Below are 16,119 nucleotides of genomic sequence, written 5' to 3' on the forward strand. Positions count from 1 at the left end.
AGTTTATAAAGGACAGCGTTCTTCTACTCCATTTTTAAGACTTTCTCATTATTTCTAACCCTTTACTTCAAAGCATTTTCAGTTATTCATATCAGTCACTCAGGGTAACTCCTTAAAGAGAATATGAATCAAAAATTATATTCAGATTATGTCTACAAATATCACTACTGTGCTCACAAGAGCATGATTTCTTTGTTAATGAAGGTCAGTATTTGAAAGGATATTTCTGGTTAAGATTTTCTGGTCAAACATATTAAATATATATGTATAATATATATTACATAATATATAAATTTATAGATTTTATAAATTTATAAAATTTAATAAAATATCTGAAATGTACTTTAATCTGGGTACTTGAATATATAGGTCATAAAGGAACATTAAAGGTTTTTTAATATGTACATTATATATATAACTATATACATAAGCCTGTTTTATATATATATATATAAAACCTATAAAACCTCTTAAGAAGTATATGTAAAATGACTTGTTGATGATTGCTTGGTGGCAAAACTGAAGAAAGTAATTAGATCTCCTAACTTCCAGATTAGTATTCTTTCTTCTATACCCTTTTTTTTAAATTGAGGTTTAGTAGAAATTATACCATTTGACTACAAAATTATAGGAGACCTGAAAAATCAGGTCAAATGCTTTCAAATGTCCTCTAACTTATAGGGAAGAAAATATGAAGTTAGGAAATATAGTTTAAGTTTAATTTGGTAATGCTGGAGTTCTAGGTTATAATTTTTTTAGAAAAACTGTGATTGTAATTGAGTGGCTTACTCATGAATTTAGCAAACACTATCATTACCCAGGTATAATAATAGGCATGTGCATCATTGCTTGGGGATTTTCCTCCAGCACAAATACATACAGAAGCATTCTATTCTTTAAGGGTTGGAATAATTGATGTGGAAATCAGGCCAAGAAATTGAAAGGATTGACTGGATAATAAACTAAATCCAGACTAGAGTTTGGTTTGCTTCAATGAAAGAAATCCAAATGATTAATTAGATAAGTGGGAGAATATGACTTTCCAATATGCAGGGAATTTGAGTAGGAAAATATAAATGTTCAAACCACTTAGTCAAGTAAAAACTTCGGGTGGTCTCTTTCCTAAATCTCAGAAGCATGTTTAAGAATGTGTGCCAGAATCTATGTTTCTTTTATAAAGTGCCAGTTCTCCTTAAACCTCAAAGACTTACTGGGAACAAGGAATACAAACCCTTATGCTAACTACATTTATCCTGAAGCAATCCTTCCAAGCAGGATATTTGCCTGGAAATGAATTTACTGTATTTCGTAGGCATATTCTCAAGCCAACATCAACAGTGACATCAGCCACAAGCAAGGTATGTCTTAGAAATATAAGTTTAAAAAATCCCCTTCAACATGTATGTTAAATATCAGATGTAGATATATCTCTAAGAAAAAAAATTTAATGGAATAAATATGCCTCTATCAATTGATCATCATTACATAGCTATTTAGATTGAAAAGTCCATTAATCATATGTACCTACTTGATGTTTATAATGAAATATTGAAATTTTTTTGAAAGCTACATATTTAAACTTGGTATAATCAAAAATATATAATCATGTTACCAATATCACTCATATTCAGGGTTGAAAATTTGGAAAATTGGATAAAGAGTAAAAAAAGAAAAGCTATCCATAAGTCTACCATGCAAACTGGATCATATACATTAAAATATTCTTCTATAAAATAATTTTAATGACAGTTTAATAATCAATATACACATTTTCTTAAATTATTGAACCAATCTCAATTGTTTTTAGAGTATTTCTAATTATCATTATTAAAAACAATGGTAAAGTTAATATCCTTCTCACAAGTATGTTCAAGATTATTTCCAGAGGTAGAATTACCGGGCCTGAAAATATACAAAGATCTAGAGTATATTAATAAGTATAGTTAAATTGTGCTCAGGAAATATTTATTAATTAACTGATACTTTCACTAGTGGCACGCAAATTGCCTTTTCTCTCAAATCTCACAAATATTGAGCACTAATACCTTTGCTGAACTAAGAATAGTCTCTTCTTAACATTTTTGTATTAGTGAAGTTGAACATTTTTCTTCACATTACCTTGTCATTGATCCACTATTTGTTGTGGATATTATGTTCATGGGTATATGTTTTCCTTTTGATTTCTAAGAACTGCTGATAGGCTGAAATTTTGGCATTTCTCATATATGTTATAAATATATTTTCCATATTGTAAATAGTCTTTCTAAATCTCTTTAGGCATTTTTGTTATTGTATTAATAAAATTATGTAATTTAGATTATGTAATATATAATAAATTACATAAATAGTCAACTCAATTTCCATCCTCTACTTTTATGTTTAAATTTAATCATCGGTATTTTCATACGGTATCATATAATAAGCTATTTTTTGAAATAGCCAATTATCACGTCATAATTATTGAACAATCCATCCTATCTGTATTAATATGAAATGTCACTTCTGTAATATTTGTATAATTTTTTAACTTAAAGAATAGTGAGAGAGATTCTTTTAGCATATTCATGTAAAATTCTCTAACAATGGTGTTTTAGCAAACAGAGAATGGTTGGACCTTCCCCTAAGGTAAGTTCTTAGAAACCTGATGGCTCATTATTTATATGAGGACAGATGTTTTTTAAAGCAAATTTTGATAAACTTTGGACACATCATGTGGTCATTTCTTACACAGAATGAAATGAATCCGACACATAGAGATGAAAATGAATGCAAACATTCCTAAGTGTGAGGCTATTAACCAACAGATTTTTTAAAGACTATTATTGAACAATAGTTATAAAAACTCAGATAGACATGAATTTGTAAACATATTTTGAACCAAAAGAACCCCAAATCATTCTCTCAGCACATATTTTTGTTTACTTTTACGACATGTAAATTAAAGTAGTACTTAACCAAGATACTATCATTTATGTTATTATTTATTTCAGGAAAGAAGAAATAACAGGATGCAGATCATACATCATTTAATAAGACATAAAGTTAGCAACCCCATTACCTTCACTCTTTGTCACAGTTACCCATACTTCCTGCAGACTTTATTCTGTGCAGTCTGTCTTTGTGGCCAATGACAAGTAAAACATGGAGGCTGATTGGTTGAAGGACATGGAAGGGTATGGATGGAAAGGGGAAGAGAAGTTCCAGTCACAGTGACACGGTGATTAGAAGATGGCCAATAAAATGTCAACTTACCAGACCCAACTAAAACAAAACAAAAAAGAAAACATGGAATAAATAAAAATAAAGAAACAGAAAATGAAACAGAAAAAGTAATAAGATTTGACTCAACAATGATCTTTCTTTTAACATAAAGAACACATTAATATTTGGATATATGGCTCACATTACCCATGAATGAATATTTGTTAGCATTTTAAGTATAATCATGAATAATTTAACAAAAATAAAAATGAGTCTTAAAATCTCTACTATGATTAAATGGTAGAGCTACAGTGGATGATTGTTATAAAATTATAAAACATTTTTCAATGACTTTACATTTTGCTACCAGTTGACAGATTAGATAACTACATATGCAATGGGGTTAAAAACACTATAAATCTTAACTGCAAAGGCTACATAGAAATCAAAATTGAGCATCTTAATCAATGATAAAGAAGTGTTAAATCTCATAACTCCATCACCAGTTTAACTTTTAAAAGGTTTCTGCTGCCAATGATACTCTATTAGACTCACGCTTCTCATACATTGATAAGCATATGAATCACCCCAGATCTGTTTAAAACACAGATTTTATAGGTCAAGGGTGTGACTTCAGATTTTGCATTTCTAACAAGCACTTAGGTGCTGCTGGTCCATGACCATAAGTTGAGTAAGAAGGCTATTAAAGGTGTCACATTTAAATTGTTGCATATTTTTGATTGAGAAGATGCATAGAAAAATGTGAATAAATTATAAGAACAGAGAAAAAAAATTTTATAGCCCCATCTATAAGTCATAATCATCTTACCTGTTTTCAGTGCTGAAACATTGGTCATTTTAATATAAGAAACTCAAGTGATATATATTTAAAGTACTGGAAAACAATTATTTTGTTTATTTTAGAAGCAAATGTAATTATTATTATACTAGAAACCCACAACACATTTTACTCAGATAAATAACTCCCATATCTTTCAGCAAGTCAAAATTGATTAGACTTGATACACACTCCTGCAGATTAAATAAATGTTAAAGACTGCTTCTGATACAGTTATAAATTAGAGAGAAAAGTTCTCTTGCATATTTTTGCCACATATGCAAAATTTAAAGATAATTATAAAACACATTTTAACTCACATGGCCCCTTCAACATGAGTGAAATAATTTGTCTTTAGTTTTCATTCTAAAAAAAATTTAAGAACAATTTTCACTCACTCAAATTATGAAATTAAAAAAAAAAAACCTCTCATTTATGAAGATTTAATGCTTATTATAGCATCACCAGCTCTGCTATCCAGACTCAAAAACACAGAGTGGATAGTAGGTGGTTACATTTCTTGGTACCTTAAAGATGATCTCTTTTAAATTACAAGAAGAAATATTTAGGAACTACAAGAGAGATCATCTGAAAGACTGTAGCAATAGAATTTTGCTTTGAAACAACAAAATGTTGTGGAATTGTCGTTTGGATTAATCTGTGAAGACAAATTTGATCTTATTAGATTGAAGCAGTTAAAATAAAGCCTTATTTAAAGTCAGGAGAGTATAGAAATGATTCCTAAATATTTTCATATATTTTCAGTAATTTAAAATTTCTTAAACATTTCAAAAATATGCAATATATTAAAAACAAGAAAATCACTGGGAAGCAGCTCATTTAAAATTTTAAAAACACCCTTTTCTTGATTATAGTTTTATCATGCCATAGGAGTAGAATCCTTGTATCAATTAAAATCCAATATGTTTAAGAACTTCAGGCTAATGCATTTGCATATCACATGGATGAAAAATGATAATTGAAAAAATATCTTATAGTCCTTTAAGGACCTTAAAAGTTATCCAAGAACATCATCTAAGATAGAAGCTTCTAAAACATCTGAGGTTTTTGATAGGACTATGGTTTGAATGATCATCTAAACTTTTAACAACCATGATTATCAGGAAAAGACTCCTCTTATCTAAATGAAAATCTGTTTATTCACAACTTAACCCCCCCTTTCATTTGTTCTAGTTTCACTAAGCAAATAAAAGCCAGTAATATTGCCCACATACAATCTTTTTACTCACTTAAAGAAAATTTCCATCCCTAACTTTCTTTGCTAAAGAACAAATTATAGAAATTTCTTTAAGTTTTCCCCATATTTCCCATTTCCCTACATTTCTTCAGCTGTAAAAGTCAGAAGAACCTCTATCCCAAGTACTTTTTCTTGCTAAAAAGAGGAAAAGCCTATCTCTGTGTCTCTCATAAAACAATAAAACTATAAAATGTTGCTGGAAGTGACCGTAGAACTTATCAGTCTAACCTTTTTGCACAAGAAAACAGAGAACCTAAATTGTTAAATAACTTTCTCAGAGTCACAGATGGTTAACCAAAGACTGGCTTCCAAGCCTCCTGTCTAAATCCAGGTCTCTGTACAAATTTTCTATGGTTAATCAGTTAGTGGAGAATTATAAGCGACAGGATAAAAAGTATATTTGATTTTACATTTAAATTATCATAAACAGTTCTGTAACCTAAAATCATTACTACCAAAATCATTACTATATACCTATGTGAAAATAATTTAAAGAATTCCTCATGATGTTAAAAATCTTTTAAGGATATTTAGCTATAGTTTTAAAAAGGAATGAAAACTAACAGGTGATAGCAAAGCAGACTTAAAGCTGCTGGAAGTTTAATTGTTGCAGTAAAGTGTATTGCAATCATTTTTTAAGGGTAATTTTAATCATTTCATCACTTGAAATCATTAAAATATGAATAAAATAGTCATCTTTTTGAAACATGAAAACAATGTATTTTGATAAGAATACTTTTAGAGTAAATACAGCAAGTTGGAAGATAAAATAACTTTTATAAGTGAATATATTTTTAAGAGATTTGCTATTTTATTTAGTTAACATAGCAACATTAGCGGTATCTCCAGTGACAGTTCTAAATTTTTTTTGTATTGGAGGGATTTTGGAAAGGTATGATCAATTAGGAAACTTTCCATGAGGCTGAGTTTGTATAGAAAGCAACTGTTTTTACCAGTTTATATTTTGGGTGGATGAAGGGGAATGATGCAAAGTTTAAAATATAGATTATGACCGGGCGCGGTGGCTCACGCCTGTAATCCTAGCACTCTGGGAGGCCGAGGTGGGTGGATCGTTTGAGCTCAGGAGTTCGAGACCAGCCTGAGCAAGAGCGAGACCCCATCTCTACTAAAAATAGAAAGAAATTATATGGACAGCTAAAAATATATATAGAAAAAAAAATTAGCCGGGCATGGTGGTGCATGCCTGTAGTCCCAGCTACTCGGGAGGCTGAGACAGGAGGATCGCTTGAGCTCAGGAGTTTGAGGTTGCTGTGAGCTAGGCTGATGCCACGGCACTCACTCTAGCCTGGGCAACAGAGTGAGACTCTGTCTCAAAAAAAAAAAAAAAAATATATATAGATTATATATGTATAAATTCATATAATACATATAAATTTCATAATTATAGAACTTCTTGGTGCCTTTTGAGTCTAAGATAAGAAGGACAGCTGTCTTTAGAAATATAGGAAGATATAAAAATATTACATAATTGACAAATAGCTTTTTAAAAGAAAAACTATTTAAAAGTGTGTTAGAATTTAGCCTCTCTCTCTGTCTCTCTCTCTCTCTCTCTCTCACACACACACACACATACACACACACAGTCACTACCACTTAGGAAAAAAAGATATCCTTCCTTATTGGAATGTGACATCAAAGTCCTCCAGATTATTTATTCATTTTAAAATCTTATGCATTCTAAGAGTGTACATTGCTCAGACAATAGTCTTTGAGTATAAATAAGAAGCTAAGAGAGAAAGGAGGTGGAAAGAAGGAAGGAAGGAAGGAAGGAAGGAAGGAAGGAAAAAAGGATAGAAGGAAGGATTAATGGATGGAAGGGAGGGAGGGAGGGAGAAAGATTCCTTTTATTTCTTTTATCTGCTTGTCACATTCAGGAGACATGCATGAGTCAGAAGAACAATAAATGTTTGAAAAAAAAAAAACAACTATATGGAAGCTGGAGGAAAAGGCTTTGTTGGTCTAAAGAAAATAAGTTAGCTGAACAGACACTTAAGAAGTCTTCAGATTGGGTCTAATAAATACAGAGACTAGCCAATCTTGACAACTACTTAGGCCAGAAGAGAAGATGATAATGGGCCTAAATAATAGCATGAACAACTTAAATTGTAGAAAAGAAGCAGTTAACAGTAAAGGTCACTGAACCATGAATTGGTTGCCAACTGTGATGTCTTCAGAGGTCTTTAAAAATGGGATTTATTTCCATTTGGCCACATCAGTTTAGATATAACCCTGTCTGGCAAAGGAAGAGAGAAGTTTAACCTTAAAGTGTTTTCTATACCATAATTTTAAGAGTATGTAACATTCAGGGGCATTTAATATTTACAAAATGTAATGACAGAATGACACAGTATTTCTGTCTAAAATAATTTAAGTATTCTAAACTTCTAGAATGACTCTATAGATGTTTTAGTTAAACAAATGTATCTGTGATAACATCAATCTATTAACAAATATCAGAGAAAAGCAGCTTTCCTGATGGGCTAAAATGAAATAATTTTGACTATGGAATCTTTATGCTAATTCATAGATATTAGTTTTCATTGTAAGTAGCTAAATTTTAATGAATCCTTAAATTGATGTGATTTTTTATTCTCATTTATAATGCCTTTTGAATGTAGAGCCCAATTAACATATCTAACAGACTAGAATTGTAAATACCACATTCCAGAAGAATATGAATGGAGTGAGTTACAAATTTTTTTGGAACAAATACATTTTTATCATTTTTCTTAAAACAGAGAAAAAATTAAATTCTCAAGTAGCAAAGCAACCTATATTTGAACTGACAAAACCCAGTCACTGGTATGCTGGAGAAATTATATGCATAGATACTCATGAATGATAATATCTCTAACAATTAAAAAACTCTTAGGATGTTTTAATACGAGGTTTGAATTCTTTTTGGGAAAAAGACTGAGTTTAACATAAAAGCCTGTCATTATGCCTTTCAATTTTTCAGACGTAAAGATAGGGCGATGGGGGCGGGGGTGCATTTTTAGAATATACTTAATGGATACATAAAATACTATGAACTTTTGGCCTCCAGTCAAATATCTCACATTATTCTGTAGAACAATGATTCTGAAGACAATTTTGGTTGCTACAACTGAAGCAGGGAGGAAGATGGAGGGAGGGAGCTACTCGCATTTAGTGGACAGAGGCCAGGGATACTGACAAACATCCTACAATACACAACACAGCCTCCTAAAGCAAAAAATGAGCTGACCCAAAATGTCAATAGTCCCAGGACTGAGAAATCTTGCTGTAGATTATCTATTCAATTTAATCTTATCATAATATTAATAAATATTAATTCCCCCAATATATACAAAGTATTAATACCTTGCACAAAACCTGACATATTGCAGGTACACAGGTGATCTCAGGATCATAATTTTGATGGTGATATTTTCTAGATCAGTTTAGGGAATAGTCAGAAACCTAGATCTTCCTCTTCCTCCTCCTTAAAATACATCACCCACTGCCAAATTCATAGCTTTCATTAATATTTTGTAACTGTCCATTCCATCTACCTCTTTCATCTCTATTGCCACCATTGTGTTCCAAGCTATCCAACAGTGCTCACCTGAGCTACTATCTTGCTTTATGCCAGTTCAATCTCACAGTGCAGCCAGAGTTATTACAATAAAACTAATCTGATTATAGTATATTTTTGCTTAAACTCCTTCAATATGGTCCCATTGCTCTTAAAACAGAGAGTTAAATCCTTAACATGGCCTTGCTGTGTAACACTTAGTGTCTTTTCTTACCACCTCTTCTCTATCTCCCTAGCTTAGCCTCATCAGCCATTTTTTGGTCCTTGAGTACACCACGCACCATCTTATCTCCAGTTGTGTTTATGCTGTACCCCAGGATCTTCCTTTACCTATTTAATTCCCACACATCCTTTAGATCTCAGCTCAAAAAAAATACTTCTTCAAGAAGCTACCTCTAGACACTAAATCATATCAGAATGCTACATATTCTTATAGCAACCTTAACTTTCCTTCCAGAGCACTTGTTATAGTTTAAAATTATATATTTGTTTGATTATTTTATAAATGTCTGTCTCCCAAACTGGCCTGCATGTTCCACGAGAGCAATTATTTTAACCATTTTATTTGTCATTATTTTTCTAGAACTCATCAAGGTAAGGATGCTAGTCATATTGAAAGATTGGATAAATGACAGTGATGTTCCTATAGCCCAGTTGAAAGCACTTGCTCCTATAACTTTATGAATCCATCTTTCATATTCTACTGATACTGTAGATACTGTAGATATTTGTGTATCTCTCTCTTCTTCACTGGGCTATAATAAGCTCTGTAAAGACAGGATCCATGTCTTATATATCTGTACATCCTTCATAGTATCCACCATACAGTTTTGTAATTAGGAAGTGTGCAAGAATTTGTTTACTTGAAAAATTAGAATGCCTATTTCTAAATGGAATATTTCATGGAGATTCTAGAGGTTAGGCACATGATGGTATAATGATAACATTACTCAACTGAAAGTTAAACAACTTCGGATCAAGATCCTCTCCAAAAGTAATCAGTTTTGTGATCCTGCATAAATTACGTAAACCTTCTACACCTCAGTTTAATAACAAAAGTCACTGATGTTAGCTAACTGTGTGTCAGATCATATATTAGAAACCCCCTCTTCAACTCTGTAAGGAAGAATTCAATGACCCAGTTTTGCAAAGGGAAGAAATCAAAGATGAAGTAACTCTCTTCAATCACCCATCAGGTAAGAAAAGGAGGATTGGATTCAGGTCTCTCCAGCTCTTTGCTCTTTTTACTACATTGTATGACATTTTCATTATTTTTAAGAGAAAGAAAGAGAGATAGAAAAAAGAGTTAAACCTTACTATAATGTAATTTTGGTTCTGAAATGTTTTGGCTCCATGATCTAAACAAAAGAACTTTCAATAAGAAATGATTTATATGCATAATGTATATACTAGTATATTAAATAAACATAGATACATAATTATTCTCCTCATATATGGTCAAGTTTCATTAAAAAGGTTTGGGGGAAAGAAATAACTTATGCTATACTGATTTTCCCATAGAAACAATGCTAAAATATTCAAATCCATCTCCGAAAGTGATGTGATGCAACATTTTAGGACAATCACTGTAAATGTCAAAGGTAGGGCCAAAGTAAATGATTTGTAAGCCCCATTTATGTCTAACATTCAAAGTTTCAACAATACAGCACAGAATTATATGTTTATTCCCAAGAAACCTAAATCAGGCCAGAATTATTTATTATCAATTGTATTTGGTGATTAAGTATATTTTGGAAGAGTAAAAAGCTTTAGAAAAAACACAAAAGCACATCTCATCTCTTTACTAATGACCTAAAAAGTCCTTTTTGAAATGACTATTCCATCATCCACAAAATAACTTTTTAAAAGCACCTTTGTAAAAGGCCTATCTATCAAGTTTAATTGTGCAATGCTCTAAATTCTTTCCTAATAACATCGACCACACAAAATAAATGTCCTAAAGCTAACTTTAACAACCATTTATGGATTTTCCTACCCTTATAAATCTGTTATAAAGCAATTACTCAGCTATATTTTGTCTTATACTTATTTTAGTATTTTCTGCAGGTGTGTTTATACTGGCACATTATTTATCAAGTCCTGAGAGTAACAGTTTAAAAGCAAATTAATGTGCTCATGGTATTTTAATCCGTTTTGCAAACTTTAGGTATGATATTACAAAATGTTAACTTTCAATTTATACAGAATCTTTTTAAAAAAATTAAGTAGAAAGAATTACTTTATATTTTTAAATTATCAAAAGAAAGCCAAAGCACACCAGCTGCTACACAATTGTAAAGTGTAATTATTTTAATGATGACCCTGTGTATCTACAATCAGTGAATACTGTTCAGCCTAATTATTAATGCTGTGTATATCTATCAAACTATTTAAAATAATGACAAGCAAGTAATAAAAATAATCAATATATATGGATGCATAAAAAGTCAAATTCTTAATTATCTTGCATATTTATTCTGTGTTCATCATAAGCAAAATGTGTTCTTAATGTGCATAGTCTACAATTATCCTCTTTACCATTATTCTGTTTTAAACAATAAAATATCTTAATCACTTTATGCTCAAACAAGTCTGGATAAAATACAGTACAACAATGTGAATTAACTTAGAATTATTTTACATTGATGATATGCCACCTGACAAACTCATTATAAGTCTTAAAATTATGTGAAATTGTTAGCAATAAACATTTTAAATGAGCTATCTGTCAATGACCAGGGCAAAAAGTAGTTTATTTCTCCAAATTTCATTCTGAGGCTGAGTAATTTCAATTTTATAGATCCACACAACTGAATTACATATTTCTATGCTGATGCCATTATTTCAGAATGTTGGTTGCTAAACACAGTTGTTCAGTTATACATCTATATGACTGGCCTATGAGAAAACCTTACCCACTGTTATGTAGATAAATAAGTTGCAGTAAAGCTCAAACCATAATGGAAGGCTTATGAGGTGCTACTTACTAGCATGGTGCTGTGTCATTATTTGCCACAGAGCCATCTTAGGTACCAATTATGTCTTGTACCAGACTGCTCTACTTATTTCATTTAATATTTGCCTAGTGCACACATTAAGAGAGTGCTTCAGATTCTCTGTAGGAAGGCCATGTAGTGAATGCTTTCCCTTTTGATTAACTTTTATGATTTATATCAGTGAGTTTGAACTAACTGAAAGCAACCAAAAACCTTTATGTGTGAAAGGAAGAAATCTAAGAGAATGTCATATCTTCAGCAATCACTAGGGTTAGAATGGCTATTTCTTTAAGCCATAAGAACACAAAAAAGTCCTTTACTTTATGCCTCCTGGAAAAAAAAAAAAGGCAAAGAATCATAGGCCAAAATTCTGCTGGTTCTCAATCAAATCAAATAGCATAAAAACCCAGCAGGAGTGGTGCTCAACATCCTGTTTACACCACTGGATCAGAACAGTTAGGGAGGTAGCTATTCTCACAAATCATTTGCTTGTTAAATTGTGCAGTGGGACTTCATTAAACCTCTTGTCTTGGCTGATGGCATTTTACTTTCAGCCTGCTCACAAAGGGCTCAGCTGGCAATACGGATTCTTTAAAAGTTTCCGTAACATATTGTCTTTTTTAGATTTTTTTATACAGTCACAAATCTTCCATCCCCATCAGCCTCTGTAGTCTTCAGCTGAATTTTTTCAAATCATTATTTTACCTACAAATAAAAACAAGAAGAAGAAGAATAGAAGGAGGAGGAGGAAAAGGAAGAGGAGGAGGAAGAGGAAAAGGAGAAGCAGCAGCAGCAGCAATACAAGCAAAAAACCCACAACAAATTCTGTAAGGGTAGCATTTTGAATAAGACTCTTGAGTTGAGTATTAAGAGTAGCCATACATACAGAAGGTGGTAAATATATATTCTCCCCAACCGCTGTAGCACTATTTACTGTAGCACTATTGACTTTATTGGGCTTCTGTGGCTTGCTGCCACATGCCATTAAAAATCATTTCCCAAAGAATCAGTCTGCTATGTCTTGTCAGAGCCTGGCAAAAGAGTCACACACATATCAAGGTTCTTAAAGTCATCAAGTTAAGCTTTGGGGGTCTCATAATATGTGTTCCATCAAAATGTTGATGAACTCACAGTTCTTGACCAGGATCTTGGATTATAGTAAACCTAACTTGACCCTGCAAAAAGGCCTCTTGACACTATTAATTTTGGCTTTGACTCAAATAACGACGTTAATGGTCAGAAACAATGCACTATTATGCCGCCAGCTTTTCTCAAATCAGCAATACAAGAAAACTGTTCCAACAAATGATTTAAATGAAGTCTACATCAAAGAAAGGAAATTCAGAACTGAAGGACCCAGTTTTTTTCTCTCATTATTTCTTTTATGCCTATCTATCATACAAGCTCCAAAAAGTCATATGATTCTTACACGAAGATCTCAGACGCTGATAGAAAGTTAAACATAGTGAACCCTATTTATGGAAACCACAAATTTACAAAATAGGCCTTCTTTTCCCTAGTGTTTGTTTTTAAATGCATGTTTTAAAAGTTTATCCCCTGCTACTGGCAATAAAATCTACAGTAAACTATATTGTTTTAGTTTTACCTAAAATTTTAATGTTACATTCTGAAATAATTATCTAATGGTCCATTAAAAAAGCCACACATGCACACAGCATGTTACATTAATACAATTAACATGTGTCTTGATTATTTTCAAAGTTGTTATTTCACATGTTAGAAAATGGTCAAATGCACTTATGTACATTTCTTTGAATAGATTATGCTTTCTGATCTATTTTTATCTTTTCAAGACTAAATTATATTAAAGTTATTGCTGAACACAATCTGTCCCAATGAATTTTTATTTTCAGTTAATTAAATTGTTTCATTATGTGGACTATATTTATGGAATGAGCAGTGGAGAGATTTAATATTATTCATTCTATCAGGAAATTTAGCAGCATGGAACATACCGATAAGGATAATAATTATGTTAAAGATCAAGAGGAATCATGTTAATGTTGAATCCGTTTAATCAAAAAAGTGAATTTATTATTTGAATCTCAAATGCATATCATGTGCACAAAATTAACACAAGCAAAAAATATTTTTAAGTAAATGTACAGTTTTTATTATACTTTACTTATCCACTATTATCTAAAGCAACTAAAATAAATATTGACATTTTTAGACCTTTGATACTATGTAGTGAAAGATATTTCTTGTATGTCTATGTAAAGCATTTTGGTAGATGCACACAACTCACACCTTAATCTTTTCATACAGCTAATGACAGGTAGTTAAGCATACTGAAGGTACATGAAATAATGATTCTGACACATGGAAGACACATCACTAAAATGATGATTTAAATGATTCATACACTGTGCTAACCATTTCATGTTCATCAACTCATAAATAGCCACAACAATTCTGTGAAAGAAGCATTTCCTCTCTATTTTACTGATGAGAAATCTGAGACTCAGACATTTAATAACTTGCATATTCAGTATTTGAAGCCAAGTGTGTCTGTCAGAAAAGGCTGTGCTAATTAACTTCTGCCCTGTAGAATGTTTCCTGACAGCAGGGGAAAAAAAAGATGTCTTCTAAACCACTTTCCAAAAATTTTAAATCTCTATGGACAAAATAACAATTACCAGAATTTGATGGATTTTAAATTCTGTTTTGGAAGAAGCTTATGAGAAAAATAATCATAACAACAATGACAATTGTGTCTACATAAGCACTCCATAATCCACAACACACTTTTATGGAAATTTAATTATTTTATTAATTATTTTAATTTATCTTCCTAACAGCTTATTGATATTTATATTACATGTACACTATTTTTTTTTTTTTAACAGGTAAGAACAGTGAATCTCAGAGAAGTTAGGTGACTTGCCCAGGATCCCACAATTGGTATATATCAGGACCAGTAATTAATTCACTCACACAGAAAATGTTACACAGAGCATGAAGGTTGCTATGGTGGTTAATTGTATGTGTAAACTTGACTGGGCTAAAGGATACCCAGATAACTGGTACAATAGTATTTCTGGGTGTGTCTGTGAGGGTGTTTCCAGGAGAGATTAGCATTTGATTCAGTAGTTAAGAAAATCTGCCCTCACCAGTGTGGGCAGACATCAACCTGTTGAGGGTCTGGATAGAAGAAAAGGCAGAAGAAGGGCAAATATGCTCTTTATTCCAGAGCGGGAACATCCATCTTCTCCTGCTCTCAGACTTCAGTACTCCAGCTTCTCAGGCCTTCAAACTTGGACTGAATTATAGCACCTGGTTTTCTGTTTCTCCAGCTTGCAGATGGTAGATGGTGGGATTTCTCAGCCTCCGTGATCAAGTAAGCCAATTCCCACAATAAATCCCTTCTCGTGTACCTATATGTAGCCTATTGGGTTGGTTTCTGTGGAGGACCCTGACTAAAACAGATGCCTCTGAGACTGCAGTAAAGGAGACTAAGATGGCAAAGTAAACAAAGGGTGAGCCCAGGGAACTCACAGTCAAACCATGCAGATGTTGAATTTCTGTAAGGGCATGAAGAGCATGTAATGGGTACACGAATGGGTGATACCTAACACACACTGGGATGGGGAGTGTCTGGAAAGCCTGCTGGAGGATGCTTATCTGATCTGAGTCCAAGGATAAGAGTAATTAGTAAGCAAAAGATGGGGCAGGTGGAGGTGGGGCATTTTAGACCAAGGACTCAACACAATGAAAAGCTCAGAGCTAAGCTACATGGTCGTACATGCATGAAAAAACATAGAATTATAGCACACAAGACTGAAGTGAGTAGCAAGACAGGAGACAAGCGTCAGCAAAAGTATTTTGTATTTTGTCCTGGAGAGATGAGAAGCATGACAACCTTTCACGGAAGAAACTAATATAATTAGAATTGGGTTTTAGGTAGATGAGTCTGTTGTATGGAGAATGAATTCTATGGGACAAGATGGAAGTGAGGAACCTGGTTAGAGGTTAACAGTTTCACTGAGAGATGATAAAGACCTGAATTAGCACAATGGTAAGAAGGTAAGAGAAGTAATAAGAGTTGAGAACTATTTAAAAGGCAAAATAAGTAGGATTTTGTGGGGATCGATTAGGAGTGAGACATGGAAAAAAATAGGAGAGTAAAGGATAATCTGTCTCCTAGCTGTGTCTCTGCAGGTTGCATTGCCAAACACTGACAAGGAGAATAAGAGAGAATTCAGCTTCTGATGCCTGGTCTACTATT

At 32.3% G+C, this 16,119-nt stretch overlaps 1 protein-coding gene across 3 annotated transcripts in view; it reads right to left on the reverse strand.

Moving 5' to 3' along the window:
* The window catches only part of ROBO1 (roundabout guidance receptor 1), a 1,084,421-nt gene that overhangs the window by 86,169 nt on the left and 982,133 nt on the right, over positions 1-16,119 (reverse strand). For 2 of the 3 annotated variants that reach the window (XM_069475044.1, XM_069475043.1), the window contains exon 7: positions 3,253-3,261. The exons of the other annotated variant lie outside the window; for it this stretch is intronic. In XM_069475044.1, the coding sequence (XP_069331145.1) occupies positions 3,253-3,261 (9 nt within the window). The remainder of the gene's footprint in view (positions 1-3,252; positions 3,262-16,119) is intronic. 3 annotated transcript variants of the gene reach the window in all.

This window comes from Eulemur rufifrons, chromosome 7 (genome assembly GCF_041146395.1).
Source record: "Eulemur rufifrons isolate Redbay chromosome 7, OSU_ERuf_1, whole genome shotgun sequence".
In the NCBI taxonomy this organism is placed as follows: domain Eukaryota; kingdom Metazoa; phylum Chordata; class Mammalia; order Primates; family Lemuridae; genus Eulemur; species Eulemur rufifrons.